General features: G+C 41.7%; 3 protein-coding genes and 2 non-coding genes across 6 annotated transcripts; 4 read left to right on the top strand and 1 right to left on the bottom strand.

The window, feature by feature from the left end:
* The first annotated feature begins 2,028 nt into the window (after positions 1-2,028).
* LOC121543549 (endoplasmin-like) lies at positions 2,029-9,981 on the top strand. The gene is made up of 17 exons (XM_041853504.2): positions 2,029-2,168; positions 3,055-3,157; positions 3,629-3,770; positions 4,202-4,318; positions 4,750-5,081; positions 5,597-5,837; positions 5,959-6,075; positions 6,341-6,478; positions 6,595-6,672; positions 7,224-7,289; positions 7,400-7,669; positions 8,175-8,420; positions 8,566-8,702; positions 8,860-8,938; positions 9,054-9,209; positions 9,457-9,569; positions 9,694-9,981. Exons 1-17 carry the CDS (start codon positions 2,120-2,122, stop codon positions 9,728-9,730), a joined length of 2,421 nt encoding a protein of 806 aa, XP_041709438.2. The 5' UTR covers positions 2,029-2,119; the 3' UTR covers positions 9,731-9,981.
* Positions 9,982-10,019: 38 nt separating this feature from the next.
* On the bottom strand, positions 10,020-18,170 carry LOC121543550 (glycosyltransferase 8 domain-containing protein 2). Of its 2 annotated transcripts, none has more exons than XM_041853506.2 (10): positions 18,084-18,170; positions 15,176-15,218; positions 12,776-12,874; positions 12,270-12,471; positions 11,947-12,064; positions 11,774-11,858; positions 11,552-11,664; positions 11,103-11,269; positions 10,723-10,835; positions 10,020-10,555 (listed from the first exon to the last, which is right to left on the bottom strand). In XM_041853506.2, exons 2-10 carry the CDS (start codon positions 15,192-15,194, stop codon positions 10,383-10,385), a joined length of 1,089 nt encoding a protein of 362 aa, XP_041709440.2. In that variant the 5' UTR covers positions 15,195-15,218; positions 18,084-18,170; the 3' UTR covers positions 10,020-10,382. The 2 variants fall into 2 exon arrangements, with proteins under 2 accessions (XP_041709440.2, XP_041709439.2); XM_041853505.2 differs by having other exon boundaries at positions 18,056-18,162.
* Positions 18,171-18,835: 665 nt separating this feature from the next.
* On the top strand, positions 18,836-24,445 carry LOC121542496 (ankyrin repeat domain-containing protein 16). Its single transcript, XM_041851888.2, has 7 exons — positions 18,836-19,258; positions 20,339-20,559; positions 20,694-20,736; positions 20,941-21,049; positions 21,528-21,689; positions 21,789-21,867; positions 24,199-24,445. The coding sequence occupies exons 1-7, from the start codon at positions 18,924-18,926 to the stop codon at positions 24,351-24,353; spliced, it is 1,104 nt and encodes a 367-aa protein (XP_041707822.1). The 5' UTR covers positions 18,836-18,923; the 3' UTR covers positions 24,354-24,445.
* Positions 19,415-19,502, top strand: trnay-gua. The gene is given in 2 exon segments: positions 19,415-19,451; positions 19,467-19,502. It is a non-coding gene; the product is annotated as a tRNA-Tyr (tRNA).
* Positions 20,011-20,098, top strand: trnay-gua. The gene is given in 2 exon segments: positions 20,011-20,047; positions 20,063-20,098. It is a non-coding gene; the product is annotated as a tRNA-Tyr (tRNA).
* Positions 24,446-26,247: the final 1,802 nt, after the last annotated feature.

The raw sequence follows: 26,247 nt of genomic DNA, 5'->3' as shown, positions 1-26,247 counted from the left end.
AATCAGCAAGGTGGTGGGTAAGGGAAGTTTGTTCTTTAATTTTTTTAAGTCGTTGTCTGATTCCCCGCGTTTTCCACGTTTGCATTTGGGTTTGTAATCCACTCGCAGACAATCAGGTATTAGATGGGCCATTGGGATATCCATCGCGTTCATATTTGAGTTGCATTGTAGTAAAAACTCCCTGCTGTATTGGATTCCGCTGCCAGCAGCGTTTTCATTATTTAGTCAGTTCGTAGCGGGTATGTACACGATCAACAAGATCAGTCCAACACCGTGACCCCACCACTGGAAATCCATGGTTGGCAGAATGTTTGTAAACTAAGTGTACAAATTAAAAACATAAAATAACGCCACTAGGTGTACAAATTAAAAACATAAGATAAAAAAACGCCACACCAAACGTCACACACACTGCAGGTCGCAACAGAGACGCTGCTACCCGCTCTTTTCTTAGTTACGTTCATGGTTACGTTACGTATGACGAAAGCGCGTAAGTGCAAGCCCTCAGACACCCATAGAGATTGTATTGAAAGCTCTGAAATTTGAAAAAAATAGATTTTACATGGGAGTCTATGACAGACTTCTGGGCGATTTTCAACCTGACTGAAATCGCCCCAAAAGGGGGTGGGGCCATTTGAAGCACGACTTTAGCCTGATTGGACATTTAGTGGCAGTGTGGCACTGTGGCAGATCAGACGTCTAGATTACAACACTGATAACTACTGTTGCCGTGATATAATTGATTAGAAAAAAAATCCCTTCCTTTTCCCGTTTGGCAGTGCGTCGCCCATATCGCCCTATTGAACACACCGCCCCTGCCATAGACCAATAGGGGCACGCATATTAGCAGGCTCAGCATATCTGACACGCCAGGCTCAATAACAGTTTCATACTCACGTTGTATCTGTACAGATGCCAACAACTGATCACTGCGTTCACTGCTATGTTATGCCCAGAAGATAGCAGAGAGCTAGGACCACTCCAGTGATCATGGTGCCAGTCAGGGGAATCAGGGATTCCAGAGGTGCAGTTGCAGTTGGAACTGTCAATCATTGTGAGACTGAAGATGAGGGAGAATTAGTTGAATTTAATGTAGACGAGCAGCTGAATGTTGTTAGCAGGGGAGAGGTTGGTGGGTAGTGTCTGCAACTGAGACGCCGGCATGGTTTCAATGTGAGGAAGGCGAAAAACTCTGATCACATGAAAAAGAAAGGGGAGGGTCTATTCCACACCAAATATGTTGTGTTGAGGTCTACAACCTGTGACAATCGCACAAACAAGTGAATGCTGGCATTTGAAATAGATTAGTAGCTATTCCAAATAGACTAATTTCATAAATCAAAGCAGAGATGCACACACACCCAAAGTATGCCACAACGTGTGAATGGACAATAGTTGACAAACAAAATTCCATAAAAGTTTTGATACCTGTACTAGTAGTGGCCAAGAGTTTGTCCCAGAGAGGATTGCCAGATCACAAGGCTGTCTGCGTGATCCCGATTAAAATGGCTTACGTTACAAATAAAACCTCAATGGCTATCTGTAGAGTTGGCAAACTAAAAGCATATTTGTATGTAGTCTGAGGGGCTTGATCGTTTTAGTACAGCTACAGCCTCGATGCCAATGCATGCCTGGTACTTCGCTGAGAAGTTGTGCCTGACAAGCCCTAGCAACAGTGGCAGTCAAGGTGAACGTATGGGCTTCCAGATGAGCCTATCATAAATTGTTACACTGTAACAATATCAAAAACAATGTTTCAACAGTGCTGACGAATGTATCTATTTTAAATGACGTGTTGCAATGTATCAGACATGATCTTATCGCTTTATATGATAACTAAATCCTTGTTTAACGTGTAATTCGGCCAATGGAAACTAGCCACGCTTTGAACTTGTACAATCTGACACGTAATACTACGATTGGAAGACTGAAGCGACGAAAGCTTCTGCCATTGGTTATTGTTGTGCGTGGGGGGCAGCTATAGGTCCACTTCATCAATACACCGCCTCCAAAGGGGGGATCAGATACAGTACTCTCCAACCCTGGACGCATACAGTTTCAAGCATTTGCCGGGGTGTAGGAATACAGTACAGTATAGTGATATCTTTTTTCTATTAAAATGAAGCGAATGTGGATTGTAGGCCTCCTTTGGGCTCTTCTAGCTTTCAGTAAGTATGAGTTATAAATTGCATAATAGAATAGAATTTCAACTTCTTTGCTGCAACTTGCCATTTCATTATGTTTTCTTATGATTGCAGTATAAGCAGCAGTAAATGTGCTAAAATGCCATCTTTTGATTGCAGTGCATTGTTTTGTTGACCGATGAGTGTGTCAAATGGGTAACATTGTAGAAGACATAGGACTGACTTGCAAGCTTCTCGTACTTTCTCTTCATCTGAATCCTGTGGAGCCAGACTGTAACATTGAAATGCCTAATGCTTCTCTTTTTTCATTCATCATATCTCGACGTTATGGTTGTTTGCTTTATGAGCACGTTATTCAGAATGTTTACTGAACATTTGTTCCATATTGACACTGCAATGTCATACCTAACACCTCTGCTTCCACAACCACAACCACACCGACCAAACAGAAGCAGGATTCTAATCACCCTAATCCCACACAGTTATACTGTATTTGTACCAGTTATCAACATCTAACTACCCATACAATAGCCTGTTTGCTTTGGACAGTACAATCAGTTTGCTATGGGGGTATAGAGATGGAAACAGCAAAGGTATCAAATCTTTATCAGCAGTGAAGGAACTTTTTCCGGAGCTTATCGGTTTATTAGTACAGTATTGGTCCGTTCTGAGATGGAAAGGTGCCATGCCCTCTATGGATGGAGTCAAGGAGATGTAGTATTGTGGCTGTTATGCTTACAGATAGAGTGGAAGACTGGCTACCAGATGAACTTAGACCCTCAGTAGTGCATTTATGGCCCAGTGGTTGCTCTGTCACATGACATGGGTCAATATAATTGAATACAAAATACTTGTATTTTTATTGTTTAAACCCTCAGATCTATAATGTTTAATTTAATTTTATCTACAGGTTCTGTCAGAGCGGAGGATGAGGTTGACATTGATGGGACAGTGGAGGAGGACTTGGGCAAAAGTAGAGATGGCTCCCGGACAGATGACGAGGTAGTCCAGAGGTAAGTGTGTTTAACTATTTCAGCGAAGAAGAGTGTTCTGTCATGCAGTAAGTCCTGAGACCAACTGTTGACAAGAGCGCCCCATTATCGACTTCACTACTTCCTCCCTCTTTTCCAAAACACAAGCCTTTATACTGACCTTACATGAACCATGGAAAGCACTTTTACCTCCTCTCCTTTCGGCTTGCTATTTTCAGTCAAAGATAAAACCCAAGTACCATCCTCTTATTTGCACAAAGGCTGAATTGAGATTTGTTTATATACTATTTTATCTTTGGCTTGACACCCGTTCCTATTAATCTTGTAGAAGTACACCTGATCATTTTTCAAAGCATTAGAGAGCAACAACATTATAAGGGTTTTCCCTATTGCCAGTCACACAGATAAGGCCTCTAAATATTCCCTTTGGGGAAATCTTGAGTCTATGTACCTTGTTTGTGCTGATCTCTGATTACACTTCTGTTTTTCCAGGGAAGAGGAGGCTATCCAGCTTGATGGCCTGAACGCAGCACAGATAAAGGAAATCCGGGAGAAATCAGAAAAGCATGTTTTCAAGGCTGAGGTGAACAGGATGATGAAGCTCATCATCAACTCCCTGTACAAGAACAAAGAGGTTAGTGTCTGCTCTGGTGATCTGTGTAGATAATGGAGCTTTGAACGTTGACACTTACAGAAATAATAGGGCAATACAATAAATGTTTTTTTTTACGCTAATTTGTTTAATTGGTTTAATTAGAAATTAGTTCACAACAAGAGTCCATCTGGCTATCTATCATTACATAAACCTGATAGAGGTTCAGTGAGGTAACTTAAGGTAATTGAATAAGGGTTGAAACAGTTAAGAATGTCATTTAGGGGCGGGGCTTCGCCCTGCCGGCTTCTCGGGGTAGGTGGGGGCGAGCGCACCCACTGACTAGAGCACCCACTGATGGGGCCGGCCATTCGTATTGTCTTTGTATTGTAGTTGTTTTAATACAAATACAAATCTATACTAAAATCTATACAATTTTGCATTTGGTGATGTTTCTTTTTTTCTGTTTTCAGATCTTCCTGAGGGAACTGATCTCCAACGCTTCCGATGCCCTGGATAAGATCCGGTTGCTGTCTCTGACCAATGATGAGGCACTCACTGGTAACGAGGAGCTGACAGTGAAAATCAAGGTATGTTAAGTTACCTCAGCGTTAGCCTTCTGTGTGACCCACCCTTTCAGTCCTCCGACTGTAGGCTAATTAGCAACCCTTCACTGAACTCTCTGGAGTGAAACCTGAGACCGAGAGAGTCGTTAGGGTCTCTAACACCTCTAAATTTACATCTCAGTTTTTGCATTGCAAAAATGACATTAAGACTTTCAACACCTGCGGCAGGACATTGTGCGCTTTCCCTTTATGAGTACATGCAAATGATAATACATACTGTACACACACTCTAGGTTTGCTTTTTCTTTTATTCTAAATGTGCATAGATTAATAGTAATAAAACAGTAGAATGTTTAAAACTAAGTCTATGTCATGTACAATGCAAAGTCATGTACAATGCAAAGTGATCCAAAACCCAACATAACATTTCACTGTTTGTTTCTCCTCACCTAAAGTCTGACAAGGAGAAGAACATGCTCCACATCACTGACACGGGCATCGGCATGACCAAAGAAGACCTGGTCAGGAACCTGGGCACCATCGCCAAGTCAGGCACCAGCGAGTTCCTCAACAAGATGACAGAGCTGCAGACGGAGGGCCAGTCAACCTCTGAGCTGATTGGTCAGTTCGGCGTGGGCTTCTACTCTGCGTTCCTGGTGGCGGACAAGGTGATCGTGACCACAAAGCACAACAACGGCACGCAGCACATCTGGGAGTCCGACTCCAACGAGTTCTCCGTCATCGAGGACCCCCGCGGGGACACCCTCGGCAGGGGCACCACCATCACGTAAGTCACCAAGGCAACTGTCACTAAGTAGCAACCATTCAGTCAGGCTAGCATTAGGATTAGTGTAGGTGGATGATTTGTACTTACTATGGCAAGTTTTGGCTGGATATGGACAGATCTGTTAATACGTAGTGTATGAAGTAGAAGACGGATAGTTGTTGTTTAGCAACCCTCATAAATAATACATGTGTTACGATGTAGTTATTGCCTCATTTGTACTAACGTTTTTGTCTTTACTGGCTGTGGAATATTCAGTCAAAAGACTTTGTCTAAATTAGGCAGAGACACAAATGTCAAACCAAAGCTGAACTAATAAACGCTCCAAATTGGATTTCACTGTAATTACATTTCGTTTCAGCACTGTGCTGTTTTAAAGGCCAAGACGTCCGTAGTCGCGCTCAGCTGGTGCAGACAGAGGAATCTAGCTATTGAAAGGTTGAAAGGTTCACAACTGTAATAACTAACGTTAAGCTCTGACTGGCTCTTCGCTGCAATGCATTCTTTTTCTCCCCTAGTTTGGTGATGAAGGAGGAGGCAACAGACTACTTAGAGCTGGAGACCATCAAGAACCTCGTGAGGAAATACTCCCAGTTCATCAACTTCCCCATCTATGTATGGAGTAGCAAGACTGAGACTGTAGAGGAGCCTATTGATGAGGATGATGCAGAAGCAGAGAAGAAGGATGAAGACACCACTGAGGATGAGGTGGAGGTGGAGGAAGAGGAGGAGGACAAGGACAAGCCAAAGACGAAGAAGGTAAAACATAGTCCTTGAAACAAACTACTGTCTGTAGCAGCAACAGATTCCATAGAAGCGACGCTCAATGGAAGTGGATCTTTCCGTTTTAGTGACTGTCCTTTCTCCTTTTCCCCCTCAGGTGGAGAAGACAGTGTGGGACTGGGAGCTGATGAACGACATCAAGCCCATCTGGCAGAGGCCTGCCAAGGAGGTGGAGGAGGACGAGTACAAGGCCTTCTACAAGACCTTCTCCAGGGTGGGTGTCTGTCTACAGTTTATTCAGACTCACTCTCCTAGCAGACACTCTAATCCATTTAGTGGTTACACAGAAGTCTATTTTCCCATTTAGATTTAGCAGACGTCTCAATGGGTGATCTTAAGTCAGATATGACTCATCTCTGACTGTACATGACCTGAAGTTGTCTTGTCAGGCAAAGCTTCAGTTGCCAGGCGTTCTGGTTTAATAACAGATAGAGGTTGTCTTCGTAAATAACCGCTGACTCTCTGTTGTGTTCTTGCAGGACACAGACGAGCCCATCTCCCACATCCACTTCACAGCAGAGGGGGAGGTCACCTTCAAGTCCATCCTCTTTGTACCTGCCGCAGCTCCCCGGGGACTATTCGACGAGTATGGTTCTAAGAAGAACGACTTCATTAAGGTACCACAGCAATGATTGGTTACAAAGCAACTATTGATTGGCACACAAGCGGTTCTCAGTGCAGTATTGATGTGTCGTATTAGTCTCTGTCAGTAACAATCTTCCATCTCTCTCAGCTCTTTGTGCGTAGAGTTTACATCACTGATGACTTCCATGACATGATGCCTAAATACTTGAACTTTGTGAAAGGAGTGGTAAGTATTATTCCTTAGTAGATGCATAAACTAACCCACAGGGTTAAGTCTGGTACCAGTCTGTTTAGCCAACATTCCACTCCTTGCCACTCCTGTCATGCTAAACATTGGCATATGACAAGGAGTACAGGCAGTAAAATGTTAGCTAATCAGACTGGTACTCAGGCTAGTTAAGTGCACCCACTGATTGAATGTTAAAGCTGCAATATGTAACTTTTTGGGCGACCCAACCAAATTCACATAGAAATGTGAGTCATAGATCTGTCGTTCTCATTGAAAGCAAGTCTAAGAAGTGGTAGATCTGGTCTATGTGTGCTTTTCTATGCTTCCCGTTCTTAAGTTTCGTTTTTGCGTCTTTTACTTTCGGTTTTGTACACCAGCTTAAAACAGCTGAAAATACAATAGTTTTGGTTACGGAAAATATATTTCTCAACCGTTTGGATGGTATAGTAATTCTCTACACAATACGAACTATTAGAATTTTAGTAACCAGGAAATTGCGCCGCGATTTTTGCATATTGCGTCTTAAAATGTATTGTCGTTCTCATCAGGTTGACTCTGATGACCTTCCTCTGAACGTCTCAAGAGAAACTCTCCAGCAACACAAACTTCTCAAGGTGAGGCTTACTTTCAATTCACTCTCTCAAACAAAGAAACCCACCAGGACCTCCCCACTCTTCACTCAACCACTCTGCTAATAGTATACTTAACATGCCTCTTCGGCCAGGTCATTCGCAAGAAGCTGGTGCGCAAGACCCTGGACATGATCAAGAAGATCGCTGAGGAGCAGTACAACGAGAAGTTCTGGAAGGAGTTTGGCACCAACATCAAGCTGGGTGTGATCGAGGACCACTCCAACCGGACCCGTCTGGCCAAGCTGCTACGTTTCCAGACCTCCAACAGCGACACGGTGCTGGCCAGCCTGGAGCAGTACGTAGAGAGGATGAAGGAGAAGCAGGACAAGATCTACTTCATGGCTGGGACCAGCAGGAAAGAGGTGAGGGTCCGGATGAGAGCACTGTTTTGTGATAGAAAATGGTGACCTTTGAGTAGAATATGTATATTTGTAAATGTGTATATATACAGTGTATGTATGTATGTATATTATTTTACTGCTCTAGGGATATAATTATTGTTTGGATAACCTTATTTACTATTATGTATAGATTTTTACCTTACATGTTTTCACTCTTTATGCGATGCGCAATGCAGAGAACACCGGAAGAAGAATTATCATTTAATTACCACAGTGAATTATTGTAATGTTTGTTTGTTTGTGTCAATTAATCCCTTAAGGGATGGGTTGCCAATTGGCGATTTGACACAAATAAAATGTCATTCATTCATTCATTCATTGTAGAGCATAATGGCGGAGTTTGATACAAACCTTCTGAAGAGTCAGGATCTGTAAAACATTATCGTAGCCTCCTTCCTATATCAAATGTCCTACTCTTTGCTGTATCGTGCCCTGAGCTTAATTTCCCCTCCATCTTTTCCGGCAGGCCGAGTCCTCTCCCTTCGTGGAGAAGCTGTTGAAAAAAGGTTATGAGGTGATCTACCTGACAGAGCCTGTGGATGAGTACTGTATCCAGGCCCTACCGGAGTTCGACGGCAAGCGCTTCCAGAACGTGGCCAAGGAGGGCGTCAAGTTTGACGAGAGCGACAAGACCAAGGAGAAGAGGGAGGCCCTAGAGAAGGAGTACGAACCTCTCACCACATGGATGAAGGACAGCGCCCTGAAGGACAAGGTTAGGGTTCTTCTCAATTGGCTCGATGGGAATGTGCATTTTTAGTGGATATACACTAGTCAGATAGCATCTCTGTTTTAAAATGTTTGCCCAGGTGTTGAAAAAGCTTCAAAAGCTGAATCTTCTCTGTTTGATCTGTCTGTAGATCGAGAAGGCTGTGCTGTCCCAGAGGCTGACCAACTCCCCCTGTGCCCTGGTAGCCAGCCAGTACGGCTGGTCCGGTAACATGGAGAGGATCATGAAGGCACAGGCCTACCAGACAGGAAAAGACATATCCACAAAGTAAGCAATGTGAAACCATTTTGACCTAATGTACAGTATATGTTCTGTGGGATAAGACATTACTCACAAGAACTCGTAGTGGCTCAAGTCCTAGAGGACGTCGACATAGTTTCTGCTTTTTACTCTGTATTGACACCTTTTTATTTCTGTTTTCCAGTTATTATGCAAGCCAGAAGAAAACACTTGAGATCAACCCCAAACACCCTCTGATTAAAGAAATGTTGAAGAGAATAAATGTGAGTACCATTTTGAATTGAACACAAATTACTTTACCGGGCATGCAAATTTACGCCAATGAATCATAGGTTCCTAACAGTATGTAACAGTATCGAATTCTCCTCCCTACCTCAGGATAATGCAGAGGACCAGACGGCCTCAGACCTGGCTGTAGTGCTGTTTGAGACGGCCACACTACGGTCAGGCTACCAGCTGGCTGACACCAAGGCCTATGGAGACAGGATAGAACGCATGCTCCGACTCAGCATGAACGTGGACCTCAATGAAGAGGTACGCTCAATATAACTAATATTACCCACATGCAAACAGGATCTGAATTAGGTTTACAAGTACTTCCTGGTACTTTACCAATATAATAAACACTCTGAATATGCAAAATGTGTTATAATGCAGTACATCAGGGTTGGATTCTGTATACTAATAAACATAGCAGAGCAGATTTAGGGATGAGCGGAATGGGCACTAAGTGATGCTAAGGTATATCTTTGCTTATCTTTAACTTCCTTACCTGTCACAGCCAGAGGAGGAGCCAGAGGAACAAGCAGAGGAACAAGCAGAGGAACAAGCAGAGGAACAAGCAGAGGAAAGAGGAAGAGGGTTAAAGCGGATGAGGAGGCAGATGAAGATTCGGTAAGATGGGAGGGGAGTCTAGCACAGAAAAAGAGGATTAGTAATGTTAGTAAGACATGCAATGTATAATGATGGACTTTTTGCTTCAAATATACGGATGTGTTTTTCACTTTGCTCTTTCCAGGGAGCCACAGGAAGGGATGAGCTGTGAGACGGACTGAGTTTGGGGGTGGGAGGGAAGGGTGAGGGTGCGAACTGGGGAGCAGAGCTTTGACTGGAACTAGGTGCATCTTCTCTGCTGAAAAGGAGCAGGTGGGTGTTTGGATTTTTTAGGAGCTTGTGTTGATTATGTTTTTGTTTGTTTTCTACATTCCTACATGACTGTAAATTTGTTAATATTTAACTGAGCGGGATATGGTTATGGAGTGCTGACTTCCTGTCACGAGAACCATTAAATGTTTACGGAAAGGTAGTCTTTTTACCTGTCATCATTTCTGTTCTTTATTAGCCAATAGTCAGCCATTTCAGACGTTCCACAGTCAAATCTCCTGCTTTTTATTCAGAAAAAAGCTTTAAAAGAGATCACATTGTTGAGTTTCAAGTCAAAACAATCAATACAATTATGCTCACTCATCTCATAACGACCACATACATTTTTGATACAGCAATTTTCTGTATTTGTCTGGCTTGGAGTTCTTGAAGCCGTTTCTGATAGGAACCCTCAAAGAAATACCATCTCAAAAGATGTTAAAACAGCAATAGGACTTAGTATCAGAAAGAGGCCTCCACAATAATTACTGTTCACAGCCTCCATTCACAGTCTGAAATGCCAGACATCACCCTACACAACCATCTGTTCAACATCTCTCAGATTTAACCCTCGGGCCGTACCAACAAGAATTTCCCGGTGGGGTCTGGGATGAACCACTTCTCCCACAGGTCCAGATGGACACAGGGGTAGTCCCAGGGCTTGAAGCGGCCGTTCCAGTGCAGCAGGTGCGCCCCCTGGAGGAAGGTCTCAGAGTAGCGGGTGTCTGGGCTCCAGCCTATAGGAAAAGAAAACAGAATACACAGTAAATCAGCCTCTAGAAGGACTATCCTAAATTGACACCCAGGCCTGTGTACCACAGCCATACACCTCTATCTCTATTCATGGCTCTTCTGTGCTGTGTACGAGGTGTGTGATGATGTCATCAAGGTGAGGCGATCTTACCCAAGTGTCGGACGTGCCACAGAGGATCGATGATTGTGTATTTGTCATGGAACACGATCAGCATCGGAGGAGTCGCCACGCCCCCTGCCATGGCACTGCTGTATATGTTTTCCCTAGAGAGGAAAAGGGGGAAGAGAGGAGGAGGAGGAGGGGGGCATTCAAGTAGAAAATGAGTATTTAATTTCTCTAATCATGATATTCAAATGAAATAATGTAGAACTGAATAGAAGTAATAATAATCTTTCATAGGAATATCTGTTTATTATTATTATTATTATAGACAGCAGGGTTAATTTATTCTGGGTTCACCTGGTTTCAGATCAGTTTAGTGGTTATGTGGAAACATATGATCACAGGTCCACACATACTTCTCTACTCACCTGAAGTTCTCCTCCATCCATTTCTCCAGCTGTTTGGTGATCTTCTGTTTCTTCCACTCCCCAATGTCGGCCACAAACACCCCAGGGTTGAATGAGCAGTCGCTGGGGTTGATCCCCAGGTCCCTCACTTCCTGTTTCCTGTAGTCCAGGAAGCCCATGTATGTTGTCTGGGAGATAAGATCATTAGGGAAGGAATTTGATTTGGATTCAGAATCGAAGACAAACTGATCACATTTTCTCAGCATTGAGATCTATGAGACAGCTCGTCAGGTTGTTATTTCAGAAGATAATTAGTGAGTATCTTCTTGGCTAGGCATAGGATAAACTCAAGTTCAATATATTGGCCTTTACTGGGATTGATTATAGTAGAGGTACCTCCGCCTTAAGAGCGTCTGCTAAAACTTATTTTGGCAAACAACGCCCTCTTGTGGCAAAAAAATTACACTGACCTGCATGCCCACACTGCGCACCATTTCGTGGGTGGAGGGCAGGTCACAGTCTGTGGCGAAGGCAGCAGCATGGCCTTTCTCCAGCTTGGTATGGTACAGGTCCTTGATGTCACCTGTCATTAGTGAATGTAAATACTGAAAATACAGACACCCATTTATTGCAGCTACAGCTCAAGATAAAACTGGACTGAATTGCACAAAGATAAGGTCACATTTCTGTACCTTGCACAATGACATCGTCGTCTAAGTAGATCACCCTCTTGTGGCTGATATCAAGGAGCGGCAAGTAAAAGCGTACAAAGTTGAGCTGCAAAACAACCAAAACAGGGACTTTAGGGACCGTGACTGTGGTTAGGTTAGAATTAGTTCCTATGTGGGTGTATGTGTGTACTCACTGGGTGCAGCAGATCTGGTCGGGAGGAGTCTGGTTTCACCTTCCCTTTCAGAACCATGGGGTTGAACTCCAGAATCTTATACTTGATGCCCTTCAGCTTGGTCTTCTCTATGTACTGTCTATGAAGACACACATGAAGACAAAGGAATAATAATGACAGTTCAACTCACTCCATTTAAAAGTAATTTCTTAGTTGTCCTTTGTGGCCTTAATTGAAACAATTATCAGATAATCAATTAATGAAAACATCCTGGGTTGGAACTAGGAACTGAAATTGCTACAAATCAAGCAGTGATGGAAGGGGGAGGGATTAGTGTGAAACACCTTGTCAGCTTGATGGCATCACGAAGAGTGACAATATAGAAGAACACGATGGCCTCTGTGTTGCTATTGATGCTGTTGATGGTTGCCATGGCACCGCCCATGCGTTCCTCCGCAGCACAGATGACCACTGGGATGTCATCCTCTCCCTCCGCAGCCTTCTCCACAGGAACTTTGGGCGCACGCTCTGGGTACTTCCTGGTTTCTGTGAGGGAAGTACAACCAGTCTGGGCTTGGCCAAGTAGTCACATCTATTTTTAAAAGCTATTACAACTATTCAAGGAACTCCATAAGCTTTAACATTTCAATTGCAAAGTAATTTGCCCCCTAAAAGCTATCCCATAAGTGGCAAAGGAAATGCTTCTCTTTAAATAAACAGTCAATTGCTGTTCTTGGCAGGTTCTAGTCCTGTTTCTTTCTCTTGCCGTGGTCTGCTCCTGGCTCTCAGGTCAGTGTGTCTTTAGAGTGGGACCTGTTCTTACCTGTTTAAAGAAGCTGGGGGGAATTACCTGTGAGTTTGAGTTTGGGCTGAGACAGGCCTCTGAACAGCTTACTATGCAGGAGTAGACACACTATGAGAACCAGCAACATGAGCAGGATATGGTTTACTGTGACACAGCAGAGAGAGAGAGAGAAAGGGACCATTCAATGAAGTAGACTTGAGTCATTGCAATAATGTCAGATGCAAGGGAACTGAAGCAGAAGTCCTTCCAAACTGGATCAGTTCAACTTAAGCACAGTTTTCACTATAACGCTGTCACCTCTTATCCAATCATGCCAGATCACATATTACTGTACCTTGAGATACTCAAACAGGGCTCTCATCTGTACCCTATCAAAACCTCTAATCTTTTACGACTCATCCTCCAGGTGCCACGACTAATTCTAACTAATAAAATAGTTACACCTACCCTTCTCTCCCTATCCACACACCTCAACCATGTGTCAGCTGTAGTCAACCTGAGTGGCATCAATCTTGTTCTGACATATTCACCCCTGGATGACCTAAACTGTCTGCCTCAACAATAACAACAAAATATTCATTAAAATCTTGCTTCACTTCTGGAAAATTGAAAGAACCCGGCTATCAGCTGCCCTCTGTGCCAAAATCAACAGTTTGCGTTGTTTGAGTAAAGACATCTGTTAACTTTCTAAGTAAAGCATAGACTGTATAAAAGAAGGGTGTAGAACAAAGCACAACTGTTGTGGACACTGATTAAAAATCCTTGAATGGTTGCATCATGTATTGAATGTGAAGAACAGAGGACTGAGATGATGAAATGGGACTCTTTTATGGGCTCCCTTTCCTGGTTACCTCATCAGTGTTCAGGAACATTTGGGATTGGCAACACACACACACACACAGAGTCTCAAACATAATTTATGGAGGTGTTGGAAGCGTTCCAACTCAGCTGAGGCAAAGTATACTCCAGAGGAATCTGGGGGGTTGTGCTTTAAAATGGCTACACTGATCTCTGCTACAGGCACCATGTCTATAAGAGTGGAGCAAAACCCATTATTTACATTCAACAATGTTTTTACTACTCATTGAATATACATTACCAGTCAAAAGTTTGGACACACCTACGCATTCCAGGGTTTTTCTTTATTTTTACTATTTTCTGCATTGTAGAATAATAGTGAAGACATCAAAACTATGAAATAACACATATGGAATCATGTAGTAACCAAAACAGTGTTAAACAAATCAAAATATATTTTATATTTGACATTCTTCAAATAGCCACCCTTTGCCTTGATGACAGCTTTGCACACTCTTGGCATTCTCTCAACCAGCTTCACCTGGAATGCTTTTCCAACAGTCTTGAAGGAGTTCCCACTTATGCTTAGCACTTGTTGGCTGTTTTTCCTTCACTCTGCCGTCCGACTCATCCCAAACCATCTCAATTAGGTTGAGGTTGTGGGGATTGTGGAGGCCAGGTCATCTGATGCAGCACTCTATCACTCTCCTTCTTGGTCAAATAGCCCTTATACAGCCTGAGGTGTGTTGGGTCATTGTCCTGTTGAAAAACAAATGATAGTCCCACTAAGCCCAAACCAGATGGGATGGCGTATCGCTGCAGAATGCTGTGGTAGCCATGCTGGTTAAGTGTGCCTTGAATTCTAAATAAATCACAGACAGTGTCACCAGCAAAGCACCCCCACACCATAACACCTCCTCCTCCATGCTTTACGGTGGGAACTACACATGCGGAGATCAACCGTTCACCCACACCACATCTCACAAAGACACGGCGGTTGGAACCAAAAATCTCCAATTTGGACTCCAGACCAAAGGACACATTTCCACCGGTCTAATGTCCATTGCTCGTGTTTCTTGGCACAAGCAGGTCTCTTCTTCTTATTGGTGTCCTTTTAGTAGTGGTTTCTTTAAAGCAATTCGACCATGAAGACCTGATTCACACAGTCCCCTCTGAACAGTTGATGTTGAGATGGGCTATCTTCTGTATACCCCCCTACCTTGTCACAACACAACTGATTGGCTCAAACACATTAAGAAGGAAAGAAATTCCACAAATTAACTTTTAAGAAGGCACACCTGTTAATTGAAATGCATTCCAGGTGACTACCTCATTAAGCTTGTTGAGAGAATGCCAAGAGTGTGCAAAGCTGTCATCAAGGCAAAGGGTGGCTATTTGAAGAATCTCAAATATAAAATATATTTTGGTTTGTTTAACACTTTTTGGGTTACTACATGATTCCATATATGTTATTTCATAGTTTTGATGTCTTCACTATTATTCTACAATGTAGAAAATAGTAAAAATAAAGAAAAACCCTTGAATGCGTAGGTGTGTCCAAACTTTTGACTGGTAGTGTATATGAAAAAGTAATGATGTAAAAACGTGTATGGGCAAGGGCAATTACAACGTCCTGTGGTCACTCACTTTTCCTCAAAAGAGCCATTGATCATGTTTCTTCCAGCCACATCTGAAAAGACAGAGAGAAGCAGAGAGCAGTGAGATTCAGAGGCAGACAGACAGACACTAAGACAAAGAGTAAGCGGGGGAGTGCCATATTCCTTGGCATTAGCGCTCAGTTGAGGATCCAGAAGGGTGTCTTCACAGACATAAACCCTTCCCAGAGCATGCCCCAGATGTGCTCCCAAACAGGATCTGGTAGTCCTCTGAGAGACACAGTCCTCACAACAGCTATTAAATACAGGAAAACCCATCTGACACAATAAACAATCTGGCAAACACACCTCCAAATCAACATTAATAGTTTAATATTGGGCTTCACCTGAGCCTGAGTTGTTTACCAGTACCCCTCAGGGTACCTCGCCTATCCACAGGAGGTACTTAGGAAGAGTCATAAGAACATAGACCTAATGATTGGTTGCAGATGAGGGGGCACAAGATGGAGTACTTCGGGCAGAGTGAAATGTGATTGGGGGTACAGTAAATAAAAACAAATGTTGAGCAACTCAAATCAAATGTTATTTGTCACATGCGCCGAATACAACAGGTGTAGACCTTACAGTGAAATGCTTACTTACAAGCCCTTAACCAACAATGCAGTTTTAAGAAAGAATACAAAAAAAATACACACAAAAACCAAAGAAAAAAACAAAAATACAATAAATTAACAAAAATACAAAAAAAGAGAAATGTAAAATAATACGAAATAAAAGTAACAAATAATTAAAGAGCAGCAGTAAAAATAACAAACAAAACTGGTTTATAATATAAAATCATTTGGTGGGTCCTTATATTTGTCCTATTTCACACATGTAACAGTGTGTATTATACGCATGAGTGAATTGGAGATGTGTTTTTTTTGCATATCCCAACTCCCCCTGAGACACCCTCGGAGAGTAGGGTCACGGCCAGGGTCACCATTGTCCAGCGCCCCTGGCGCAATTAGGGTTAAGTGCCTTGCTCAACGACCGATCTTTCACCTTGTCGGCTCAGGGATTCAAACTAGCAACCTTTCATTTACTGTCTCAATGCTCTAATCACTAGGCTACCTGCACCCTAGTCTGTTTCCACTGAAACATTTGCTGATGGAAGTAAAGATCCTGCAACCTTATCATGTTTATGCCATGAGGACCACATAGCCTACACAGTATGATAATCCACACACCGCAACTGCAGAACTGAACAGACATGATAATTGCATGTCATGACTTTTATAACTGGTCACTCTCTATATTACTTCATCCGTATGGTAAATGTATACCGTAGCCCAAGGTGTTGGCTAATACAGTTATATCTAATGTAGTATGCAGTACATCCTGTACTGTTTCTCTCTGTGACATACATAGCAGACTAAGGGTCTGGTGACTGCACGCATGTGGATCTGGTTTTGAAAACCCTCTTGGTGCTTCCTTCCTAGGGGCATTTTTCAGTAAGCTTTTGTCTGTCTCTCCCAAGAGGCTATATTTCTATCCCTCGATTTCTTTTGCTTAAATTCTAACTCTCTCGACACAGTTTCTCCGTCTCTCTCACCCTCTCTGTCTCGTTAGGATGCAATGTGTAAGTAAACAGTAGAGAGTTGAGATGTAAACTACTCTATAAACAATCTATAAAAGTGACATGACAAGCTGTGTTCTGTTTGGAGCTGGATAAACCAACAAAAACTAGTTCTGCTGTGAGATCATCATCCTGTTCTATTCTGTCCATTTTCAGAGAAAATACTGCCACTCCATTGTTGTAAGATGGCAATAATGGTATCTGTATTGGTTCAGACTTTTCACATATGCTGCAGACAGACCTGATTAATCTACCAGGGTGTCTGCGATTTTCTGGGCAAGTTCTCCTCTGTAGAAAGCGTTACTATCCAAGACTGAGCCAGTATAAACGACTTGGTAATGTTTCTTAGTTCTTGTAAAATACTCATTAGGTGAAGTGTTTTGCGCTCATGTTCAATTTCCTCTCATACATCACAATGTTATTCTCTTCTACAACAATAACATAAAAAATGTGACAGAGTTTTGGATTGTGTTCATTTGTTTTTAGGGGTTCCAGACTCTTTTCAATGTTCTCTACACACATTTGAATGCTCTTTGGGACAACATTCTCAAAATTAATCCAAACTAATCTCAATAATAATTAAATGTACAGAGATGGATAGCCATAGATATGGCTTAATCAGGGGTTTACAAGATGACCTTGTTTTTAGTAGCCTATGGGAGATTTAAAACATATAGATAAACTAGGGAATCCTCATTAAACAAATATTTTACTGTCTGTTCTGGTAAATGAAATGCAAGGATTCTTCACAAAAGTGAACCATCATTCAAGGTGTCAAAGAAGTCAGTGCCAACTGTTATTTTACACTCAGCCTCCTCTACCACCACATAAAGACAACCATACAACCACAATCTGGCTTCATAACCACACAGGCTACCTCAACTATGACAATGGAACATCAAGTAGTCTAATAAGTAGCGTAGTTGCTGCCATGATGCACACCTTTTACATGGAAAGCATATGTTTTTTTTTTATCCCCAACGTTTTTTTATTCATTATGTGCAACTACATAGGGGATATCCAACCAAGGAAATACAGTAGCATTACATTGGTTTATGTAACAATTGCACAAATGAAAGAAAAAAATGATCAGATTAACCTATAGCAATCTTCTCAATGCATCACACATAGATTATGATAATGATTTTTTTAAATATGTATGAATATTACGTTCATAAAAAAGGGGTGTGTCTCCTCTTCTAGCTTTAGAACAATGCAGGCTATGCACAACAACGCACATTATCTAAGCAAAACTCTTCATTTAACAACGTGTCATAAAATACATTCATTTACCGGGAGAAAGTGCCACAATTATTCTCACCGCTTCAGTATCCACCGGTCTCTGCGCATGGTCTTGAAGAAATGCTACAGACAGAACCTCCTTCACCCACTCAACTTTACAACTTTTTTTTTCTTCTTCAGGAAGTTCTTTCCAGATGTGCCTAATCTTGTTCACCCATGGAAGGCTCCGCGGGGCCCACATGCCTTTGGCTTGTAGATAATTACAGAGATTGTATTACACCTCATTACACTCCACGATAACAAGTGTGCTTCCTAAATTATTTCTCATAGGATGCATGTTTTTTTTTATAGCATATCTTTACATGTTTAAGCCTATTGTAAAAATAAAAGTAGATATATAGGCCTACAACTGAATACGTGTACTATATAGGCCTACATAATTTGAGGCAACTACCATTGCAAGCAGAAGTTATTATTTACTAAGTTTAAGTCAATAAAATGTAATACACCCCAACCTATGAATTATCGTTCAATATAAGTTATTTTGAGCGTAATCACTATCAAAGACTACAAGCCCCAGTGCACAATTCTGCTACAGCCTACTGGACGATCAGAGTATATCACCGAATTTCGTGCTGAATATGATGCAAGCTATTTTAACCCATAGCCTATGGTAGAACAGTGTTGTGCATTGCTTTTACGCATTATTGTCAGGTATTAAGTTCACATGTCCTATCTTTTGCGTTTTTAAGGCAAAAAGTAGAGTAGAACTCAAATTAAATGTGTAGGCTTTTGGTTGACCAACAATTTAACCTACTTGTCACCATGCAATCCCTAGCTTCTGATCAGATACAGTATCAAGCAATTTTAGCAGTTTAAACGGTGTCAAATAGGTAACTTTAGTAAGTTTATATGTTCAATGGATGATGAGAACGCATTGAAATATTTAATCAAGCTTACCCAGGATGGCGAATTGTGCACGCTTAAAAAGGAACTTGGTGGCAACATTGTTGCACATTTTGTCAACAAGAAACATTTCGGGAAATCGGGTGATACGTTGTTGCATTATGCCGTCCGTCATGGCCACTTGGACATTGTGCAATTTTTAGTAAAAGATATTGGGATGGACATAGAGCTGTACAATACCGACTACAAAAGAGCTCTGCATGAAGCTGCGTCCATGGGACAGGGGGAGTGTTTGCGCTATCTGATCACCGAAGGAGCCAAAGTAGACTGCTTAAAAAAGGCTGATTGGTGAGACATACATTGACACGCATGCCATGTCCAAACATTAAGACAACGTTATTCCTTATACTTTTAAACGAAATAAAAAAGAAGTTGTAGATTTTCAAGTATTTTTTATTGAAAGGTGTATTGAAAAACATATTTTTTTCCCAGGTCATTTATCCCCCTTCGATAGCTCAGTTGGTAGAGCGGAGGACTGTAGAGGCTAAATGCTGAAATCCTTAGGTCGCTGGTTCAAATCCGGCTCGAAGGAAATATTTTTTCGTCCTCAACAATGATTTATCAAATTATCTATGTCAAAGTATGATGACTGTCATATAAGTAGTAAAGTGAGAAGTGACTTCAAATCAAATTTTATTTGTCACATACACGTGTTTAGCAGATTATTGCGGGTGTAGCGAATAGCTCTGACAATGCAGTAATATCTAACAATATCTTGGTATAGCAGCTTAAATAAATGATAATAATAAATAGTAACAGCAGTGGTGACCTTGTGTGTGTGTGTCATATACCAAATAACAAATGCATTGTTCTAAGATTTAATGAAAGTTCTGGTTTCAATTTATCATATGGGTACTGATTAATTGAATGACCAGAGTCATATTCATTAGAGAGCAAATGTTAGCAACCGGCCGAAACGGGGAAGGACTACCAGAATTTGTCCAATAAGAGAGGCTTGGTTTTTGTTTTCTGTTGCAAAACGTTTTGCTACCATGTGCACTAACGAATACGATCCTGCTTTTTCTTGCTGTATGTATCTCCCTTCGATAGCTCAGTTGGTAGAGCGGAGGACTGTAGAGGCTAAATGCTGAAATCCTTAGGTCGCTGGTTCAAATCCGGCTCGAAGGAAATATTTTAATAGGTCCATGTAATATCACCCTGCCTGCATAGTTCACCATTATCAACACACTACTATGAACATAACAAAGCACTCATTACTATTTTATTGTTTTTATCGATTGTATTGCCTTTGTGACCCAATAAAAACAATTGTTCACCAAATAAATTACCTCACACAATGCAACACATGCACCTGAATTGAGGTATATGCAACTCTGGTCCACCATCGTGACCCACCTCTCCTTCCAGGACCCCTCTGATGATGGCCTGCACCCGGAGGAACCTGGGTGTGATCCAGGAACTGCTGTCGCATGGGGCTGACCCCACGCTGAAGAACAAGGACGGCTGGAACTCTTTCCACATCGCCTGCAGGGAGGGAGACCCAGCGGTCATACAGCACCTCCTACTGGCCAACCCTGAAGTCTGGAGGACAGAGAGCAAGACGCTGAGGACTCCTCTGCACACTGCAGGTAATCACTGTGCTAACAAATCAGACATGTCACAGGTCTGGACATATTCACAGGTATTTTGAACAATACGCATAACATATCACCGTTTTTTTCTGGTTCATTACCCCTTCTCTGTCTATTCTCTGTTCCTACAGCGATGCACGGCTGTGAAGAAGTGGTCAGCATCTTGGTACAGAGGTGTGTTTGTCTATGTGTGTGTGTGTGTGTGTGTGTTTGTCTATGTTTGTGTGTGTGTGAGAGAAGGTATGTCTAACTCAGAGTGTTTGCATATTTGTGAGAAGGCATGTTAGAGTGTCAGAGTTGAGTCTCTGTGTGTTAATGTGATCATGTGTAATTGTGTGTGGGTGTAGCGCTAACTGAACCTCACTTCTCTGTTTGCAGGTGTGGTTATGTTCCGGATGGCAGGGACAGCTGTGGGGTCACTCCCTTTATGGACACAGTGAGGAACGGACACATATCTGTGGCCAAACTACTGCTGGAGAAGCACCAGGTATACTGGAAACTCTGGCGGAAAATACAATTTCCATCTATCAAAACATAGCTGAGATAACTGAGATTTGCAAAAGAAAAAACAGCTGGTCTGTATCTCACTCAAATTCCACCCTAGTCCCGTTGGGCAAATTAATCCACCTAAACCACTCCAGTACCCCTGCACATTGAATAAGGTACTGGCACTGACCAGTATATACTTGCATTCTCGTGTTTCTTTAACTCTCATTGTAGTTATTTTTATTCTATTTTCTATCTATATTATTATTATCACTGCATTGTTGGGAAAGAGCTCTCAAGGTAAGAATTACACTGCACTGTTTTACAACTGTTATATCCTGTGCACGTGGCAAATCAACTTTAAAACTACCAAAAGATAGCATTTCACAATGTTGTTTTATAACATTTTAATCCACTAACCCCATTACCAATTTTGTGACTATGCTGTGTGTGTGTGTGTGTGTTTGTGTGTCACACAGGCCTCTCCGACTGCAGCAGACGTCCTGGGGGCCCAGCCGGTGCACCACGTTGCTGTCACAGCCCAGGAGGAGGCGCTAGAGTTCCTAGTGAGGGACCTCGGAGTGGACGTGAACCAGACAGCCACTGACATGCAGCTCACTGCCCTGCACTACGCTGCCAAGGTTAGCTCTATTCTGTAAACGTCTATTATCAGGCTTATACTGTACATAAAGGCAAATTGTGGCACATATTATATCATGCCTGATATTTTATATTTTCAGGAGGGCCACACAAGCACAATCAAAACACTCCTCACATTAGGAGCAGACCTTCACGCCAGGGACAAAAAGGGAAGAACAGGTACTGTAGAGCAGTGGTTCCCAAACTGTGGGGCAAGGGGTCAGCATGGAGGGAACTCAGTCCGGCTTTAGACTTACTCTTGAAAGTTGTAATAGTAGAATGCATAAGGTGCAATTTCGAAATTGGGTAGTGCATCATCAGTTCCTCTGGTCATGTTAGTCATTGCATAACTTAGAGAGCTATTTATAACTTGTCAGAAATGTCCAGATCAACTAGCCCATATCAGCTAACATTTTTTTTTATATATGTTTTTTTAGCCCATAGATATTGTTATACTTTTTTTGTCACTGAAATATCACACAAATATACATTATGATAATTGCACTTTGCTTGTAGCAATACACTTTAATTAAAACAACTGCTTGGAAGCCAAATCTGAATTTGTGCAACAAGAAAAACAGGAAATGTTAGTTGACATTATACAGGAAGCGTTCTAATTACATAACTTCTGTCTAGCGTATGAAAGTAGTCCTGGCACAAGACCCAATTCTCAAACCACAAACCACTCTATAGTCACAGGTACAGTTGATCTTGAATGCAGGTAATTGAATCCTGTCCTCGGGCACCCTGTGTTAGGGTGGATCTGTGCCCTCCCACCCGACCCGATATGCATAAATACAAATCAAATAAATGGAGACCCCTTCCGAATGGACCCGAGGACAGTCAGACCAGTTCTGAAAAGGCCCGTGGAAAAACAGACCCAAACAGACCCGTGCTGCTTCGGATCCAAGAGACCTGTTCAGATCAGATAGTAGAAAGACAGAGAAAGAAACTGTCACGATCGTTCATTAACGAGAAGGACCAAGGCGCAGCGTGATATGTATTCATATTTATTTACGTACTGAACACACGACAAAACAACAAACGAAACGTGAAGTCCAAGGTAGACAAAATAACATACCTCACACGGAATAAGATCCCACCACTGACTGGTGCCAAAAGGCTGCCTAAGTATGGTCCCCAATCAGAGACAACGAGCTACAGCTGCCTCTGATTGGGAACCACCCTGGCCAACATAGATCTAAACGATCTAGAACCTAAACATAGAAAAACACAACATAGAAACTACACACCCTGACTCAACATTTAAGAGTCCCCAGAGCCAGGGCGTGACAGAAACCTCAGACTGGGCGCTGCCAGCGCCATCAATAAACAAGTGATATTGGCCAAATGATCCACAGTTAGGCCCTACGTGTCCTTAAAAACTGACTCTAACACATTTTCAAAAGAAACTATTCGTTGTGTTTCAATGTGTAGCATATTCAAAACTTCATAGCCTATTGTTTTATTGGTTTTTACTGTCCTCAAACAATAATTGTCCACCTCACCGTTCAGCTGGCAGAGATTTGAGCGCTAAATGTATCAGGACATTGCATGCATACAGGTCTAGGCGTCCACTGTATGATATTATTAAAAATATATATAAAGGAAGAAAAGCTTAGGCCTAGGCCTAGAGAGAAAGATATGCAGGTGCCATGTTCCCAACATGCATTTCTTTATACTTGTCAGATGGAACTTAATTTGGCCAAAGAAAACACTTGTTGCATATTTAAAGAACTGGTTTAAACCTTCACAAATGTTTTGAACAGACTAGGCCTATATTGGAGCAACTATCTAAATACAACAAATGACAGCAATAGGCTAAAGCTATTTATTTTACAACAGGCCTACTTTTAACCTATATTAAACTAAATGTGGAGTACAAAATTAAAAAAGACAGTTCAAACTTAATTTAGCCAACAAAAATGTCTCAACATAATGAAACAAAACACTTTTTGCATATTTAAAGAGCTGGTATAGATTATTAAACAGGCCTACAATAATAATAAAGATATGCAATAATAATAATGATAAAACAAATGACAATGAATACGAAAATAAATACATACAAGTAAAAAAGAATTACATTAAACCTGAATAGCGAGTTGCACTCAGTCCATTTGTCCACTACAATATTAAGATTCCCCTTGTCGCCTTCTTTTCACTATACTCTTCCTCCTCTAACTTTCGTTTTACTTTATCGAAAAAGGCCTCCATCTTAGCAGTCAACAGTAGCCTAGGCCAAGGCTCCTTTCACTCCTTTCGCGCACGTGAGGTGAGCAGCCGTAACCAGTTTCAGCTGGACATAAGCTACAAACGCATGCAGTTCTCATCACCTCACACACAAAAAAATTTAGGACCCGGACCCACTCGGGTTGGATCTCGGAATTTTGGGTCTGTGGACCGGTGAAGACCTCAACCCTGTGTGTGCACTGTGCAGATCTCTGCACCAGCAAGGATCTGACATTGATTAATGAATCTACTGCCCGTGTCTCTCTGTGCCTCCCCCAGCTCTTCATATGGCGTGTACAGGGCAGCATGCAGAAGCGGTCAGGACACTCCTACAGCTGGGGCTAGTAGACAAGGTGGATGCCTCGGGCACCACTGCTCAACAGCTTGCCAAAAAACCAGACGTGCTCAAAGTGTTTGAATGTGATTTGACATAAACTACTGTCTGAATGGAGAATCAATACATGATAGACATTAATGGTATTCTGGATGGCAGATTGTATTTAAATAGAATAATAAAAATTATAACTTCATATAATTTATTTCTGTGTGGATTTTGTTGATGGGGAGAAAACCATACAGTGCCTTCAGAAAGTATTCACACTCCTTAACCTTTTCCACATTTTGTTGTGTTAAAACATGGGATTAAAATTGATTTCATTGTAATTTTTTTTGTCAGCTGTCTACACAAAATGCTCTGTAAGGTGGAAGAAAAATTCTAACATTCGTAAAAAAAATACATTACAAATAAAACACTGATATATCTTGATTAGATAAGTATTCAACCTACTGAGTCAATACATGTTAAAATCACCTTTGTCAGTGATTACAGCTGTGAGTCTTTCTGGGTACGTTTCTAAGAGCTTTGCACACCTGGGTTGTACAATATTTGCACATTATTCTTTTTAAAATTCTTCAAGCTCTGTCAAGTTGATTGTTGATCATTGCTAGACAGCCATTTTCAAGACTTGACATAGATTTTCAAGCCGATTCAAGTCAAAACTGTAACTAGGCCACTCAGGAACATTAAATGTTGTCTTGGGAATCAACTCCAGTGTAGATTTGGCCTTGTGTTTTAGGTTATTGTCCAGCTGAAAGGCGAATTTGTCTCCCAATGTCTGTTGGAAAGCAGGCTGAATCAGGTTTTCCTCTAGGATTTTGCCTGTGCTTAGCTCTATTCCATTAATTTTTATCCTAAAAAACTCCCTAGTCCTTGCGAATGACAACCATAACATGATGCAGCCACCACCATGCTTGAAAATATGAAGAGTGGTAGTAAGTGATGTGTTGTGTTGGATTTGCCCCAAACATAACACTTGGTATTCAGGACAAAAAGTGAAATGCTTTGCCACATTTTTTCAGTTTTACTTTAGTGCCTTATTGCAAACAGGATGCATGTTTTGGAATATTTTTCTGTACAGGCTTCCTTCTTTTCACTCTGTCCATTAAGTTAGTATTGTAGAGTAACTACAATGTTGTTGAGCCATCCTCAGTTTTCTCTTATCACAGCCATTAAACTCTGTAACTGTTTTAAAGTCACCATTAGCCTCATGGTGAAATCCCTGAGCAATTTCCTTCCTCTCCAGCAACTGAGTTAAGAAAGACATTCTAATTTACAGCAATGACCTGGGGAATAGTTACAGGGGAGAGGAATGAGCCAATCAGAAGCTGGGGATGATTAGGTGGCCACGATGGTCAGATTGGGAATTTAGTCAGGACACCAGGGTTAACACCCCTCCTGCTGGCCCTCCAACACCACTTCTAGCAGCATCTGGTCTCCCATCCAGGGACTGACCAGGACTAAGCCTGCTTAGCTTGAGGCAAGCCAGCAGTCGGATGCAGGGTGGTATGCTGCTGGCTCTTTGTAGTGACTGGGTATATTGATACACCATGAAAAGTGTAATTAATAACTTCACCTTGTTCAAAGGGATATTCAATGTTTTTTTAGTTTTTTTTTTACCCTCCTACCAATAGGTGTCCTTCTTTGCAAGGCGTTGGAAAACCTCCCAGGTCTTTGTGGTTGAATCTGTGTTTGAAATTCACTGCTCGACTGGGGGACTTTACAGATCATTTTCTGTGTGGGGTTTCAGAAATGAAGTAGTCATTCAAAAATCATGTTAAACAATAATATTGCACACAGAGTGAGTCAATGCAATTTATTATGTGACTTGTTAAGCACATTTTTACTCCTGAAATGATTTAGGCTTGCCATAACAAAGGGGTTGAATACTTATTGACTCAAGACATTTCAACTTTTCATTTTTAATTAATTATGAAAATGTTTGGTTGTGTGTAGGCCAGTGACCCAAAAAATCTACATTTAATCCACTT

The sequence above is a fragment of the Coregonus clupeaformis genome, chromosome 28 (assembly GCF_020615455.1).
Source record: "Coregonus clupeaformis isolate EN_2021a chromosome 28, ASM2061545v1, whole genome shotgun sequence".
NCBI lineage: Eukaryota > Metazoa > Chordata > Actinopteri > Salmoniformes > Salmonidae > Coregonus > Coregonus clupeaformis.
Note: the sequence above shows the minus strand (reverse complement) of the source record. Positions and strands in the feature narration are given on the sequence as shown.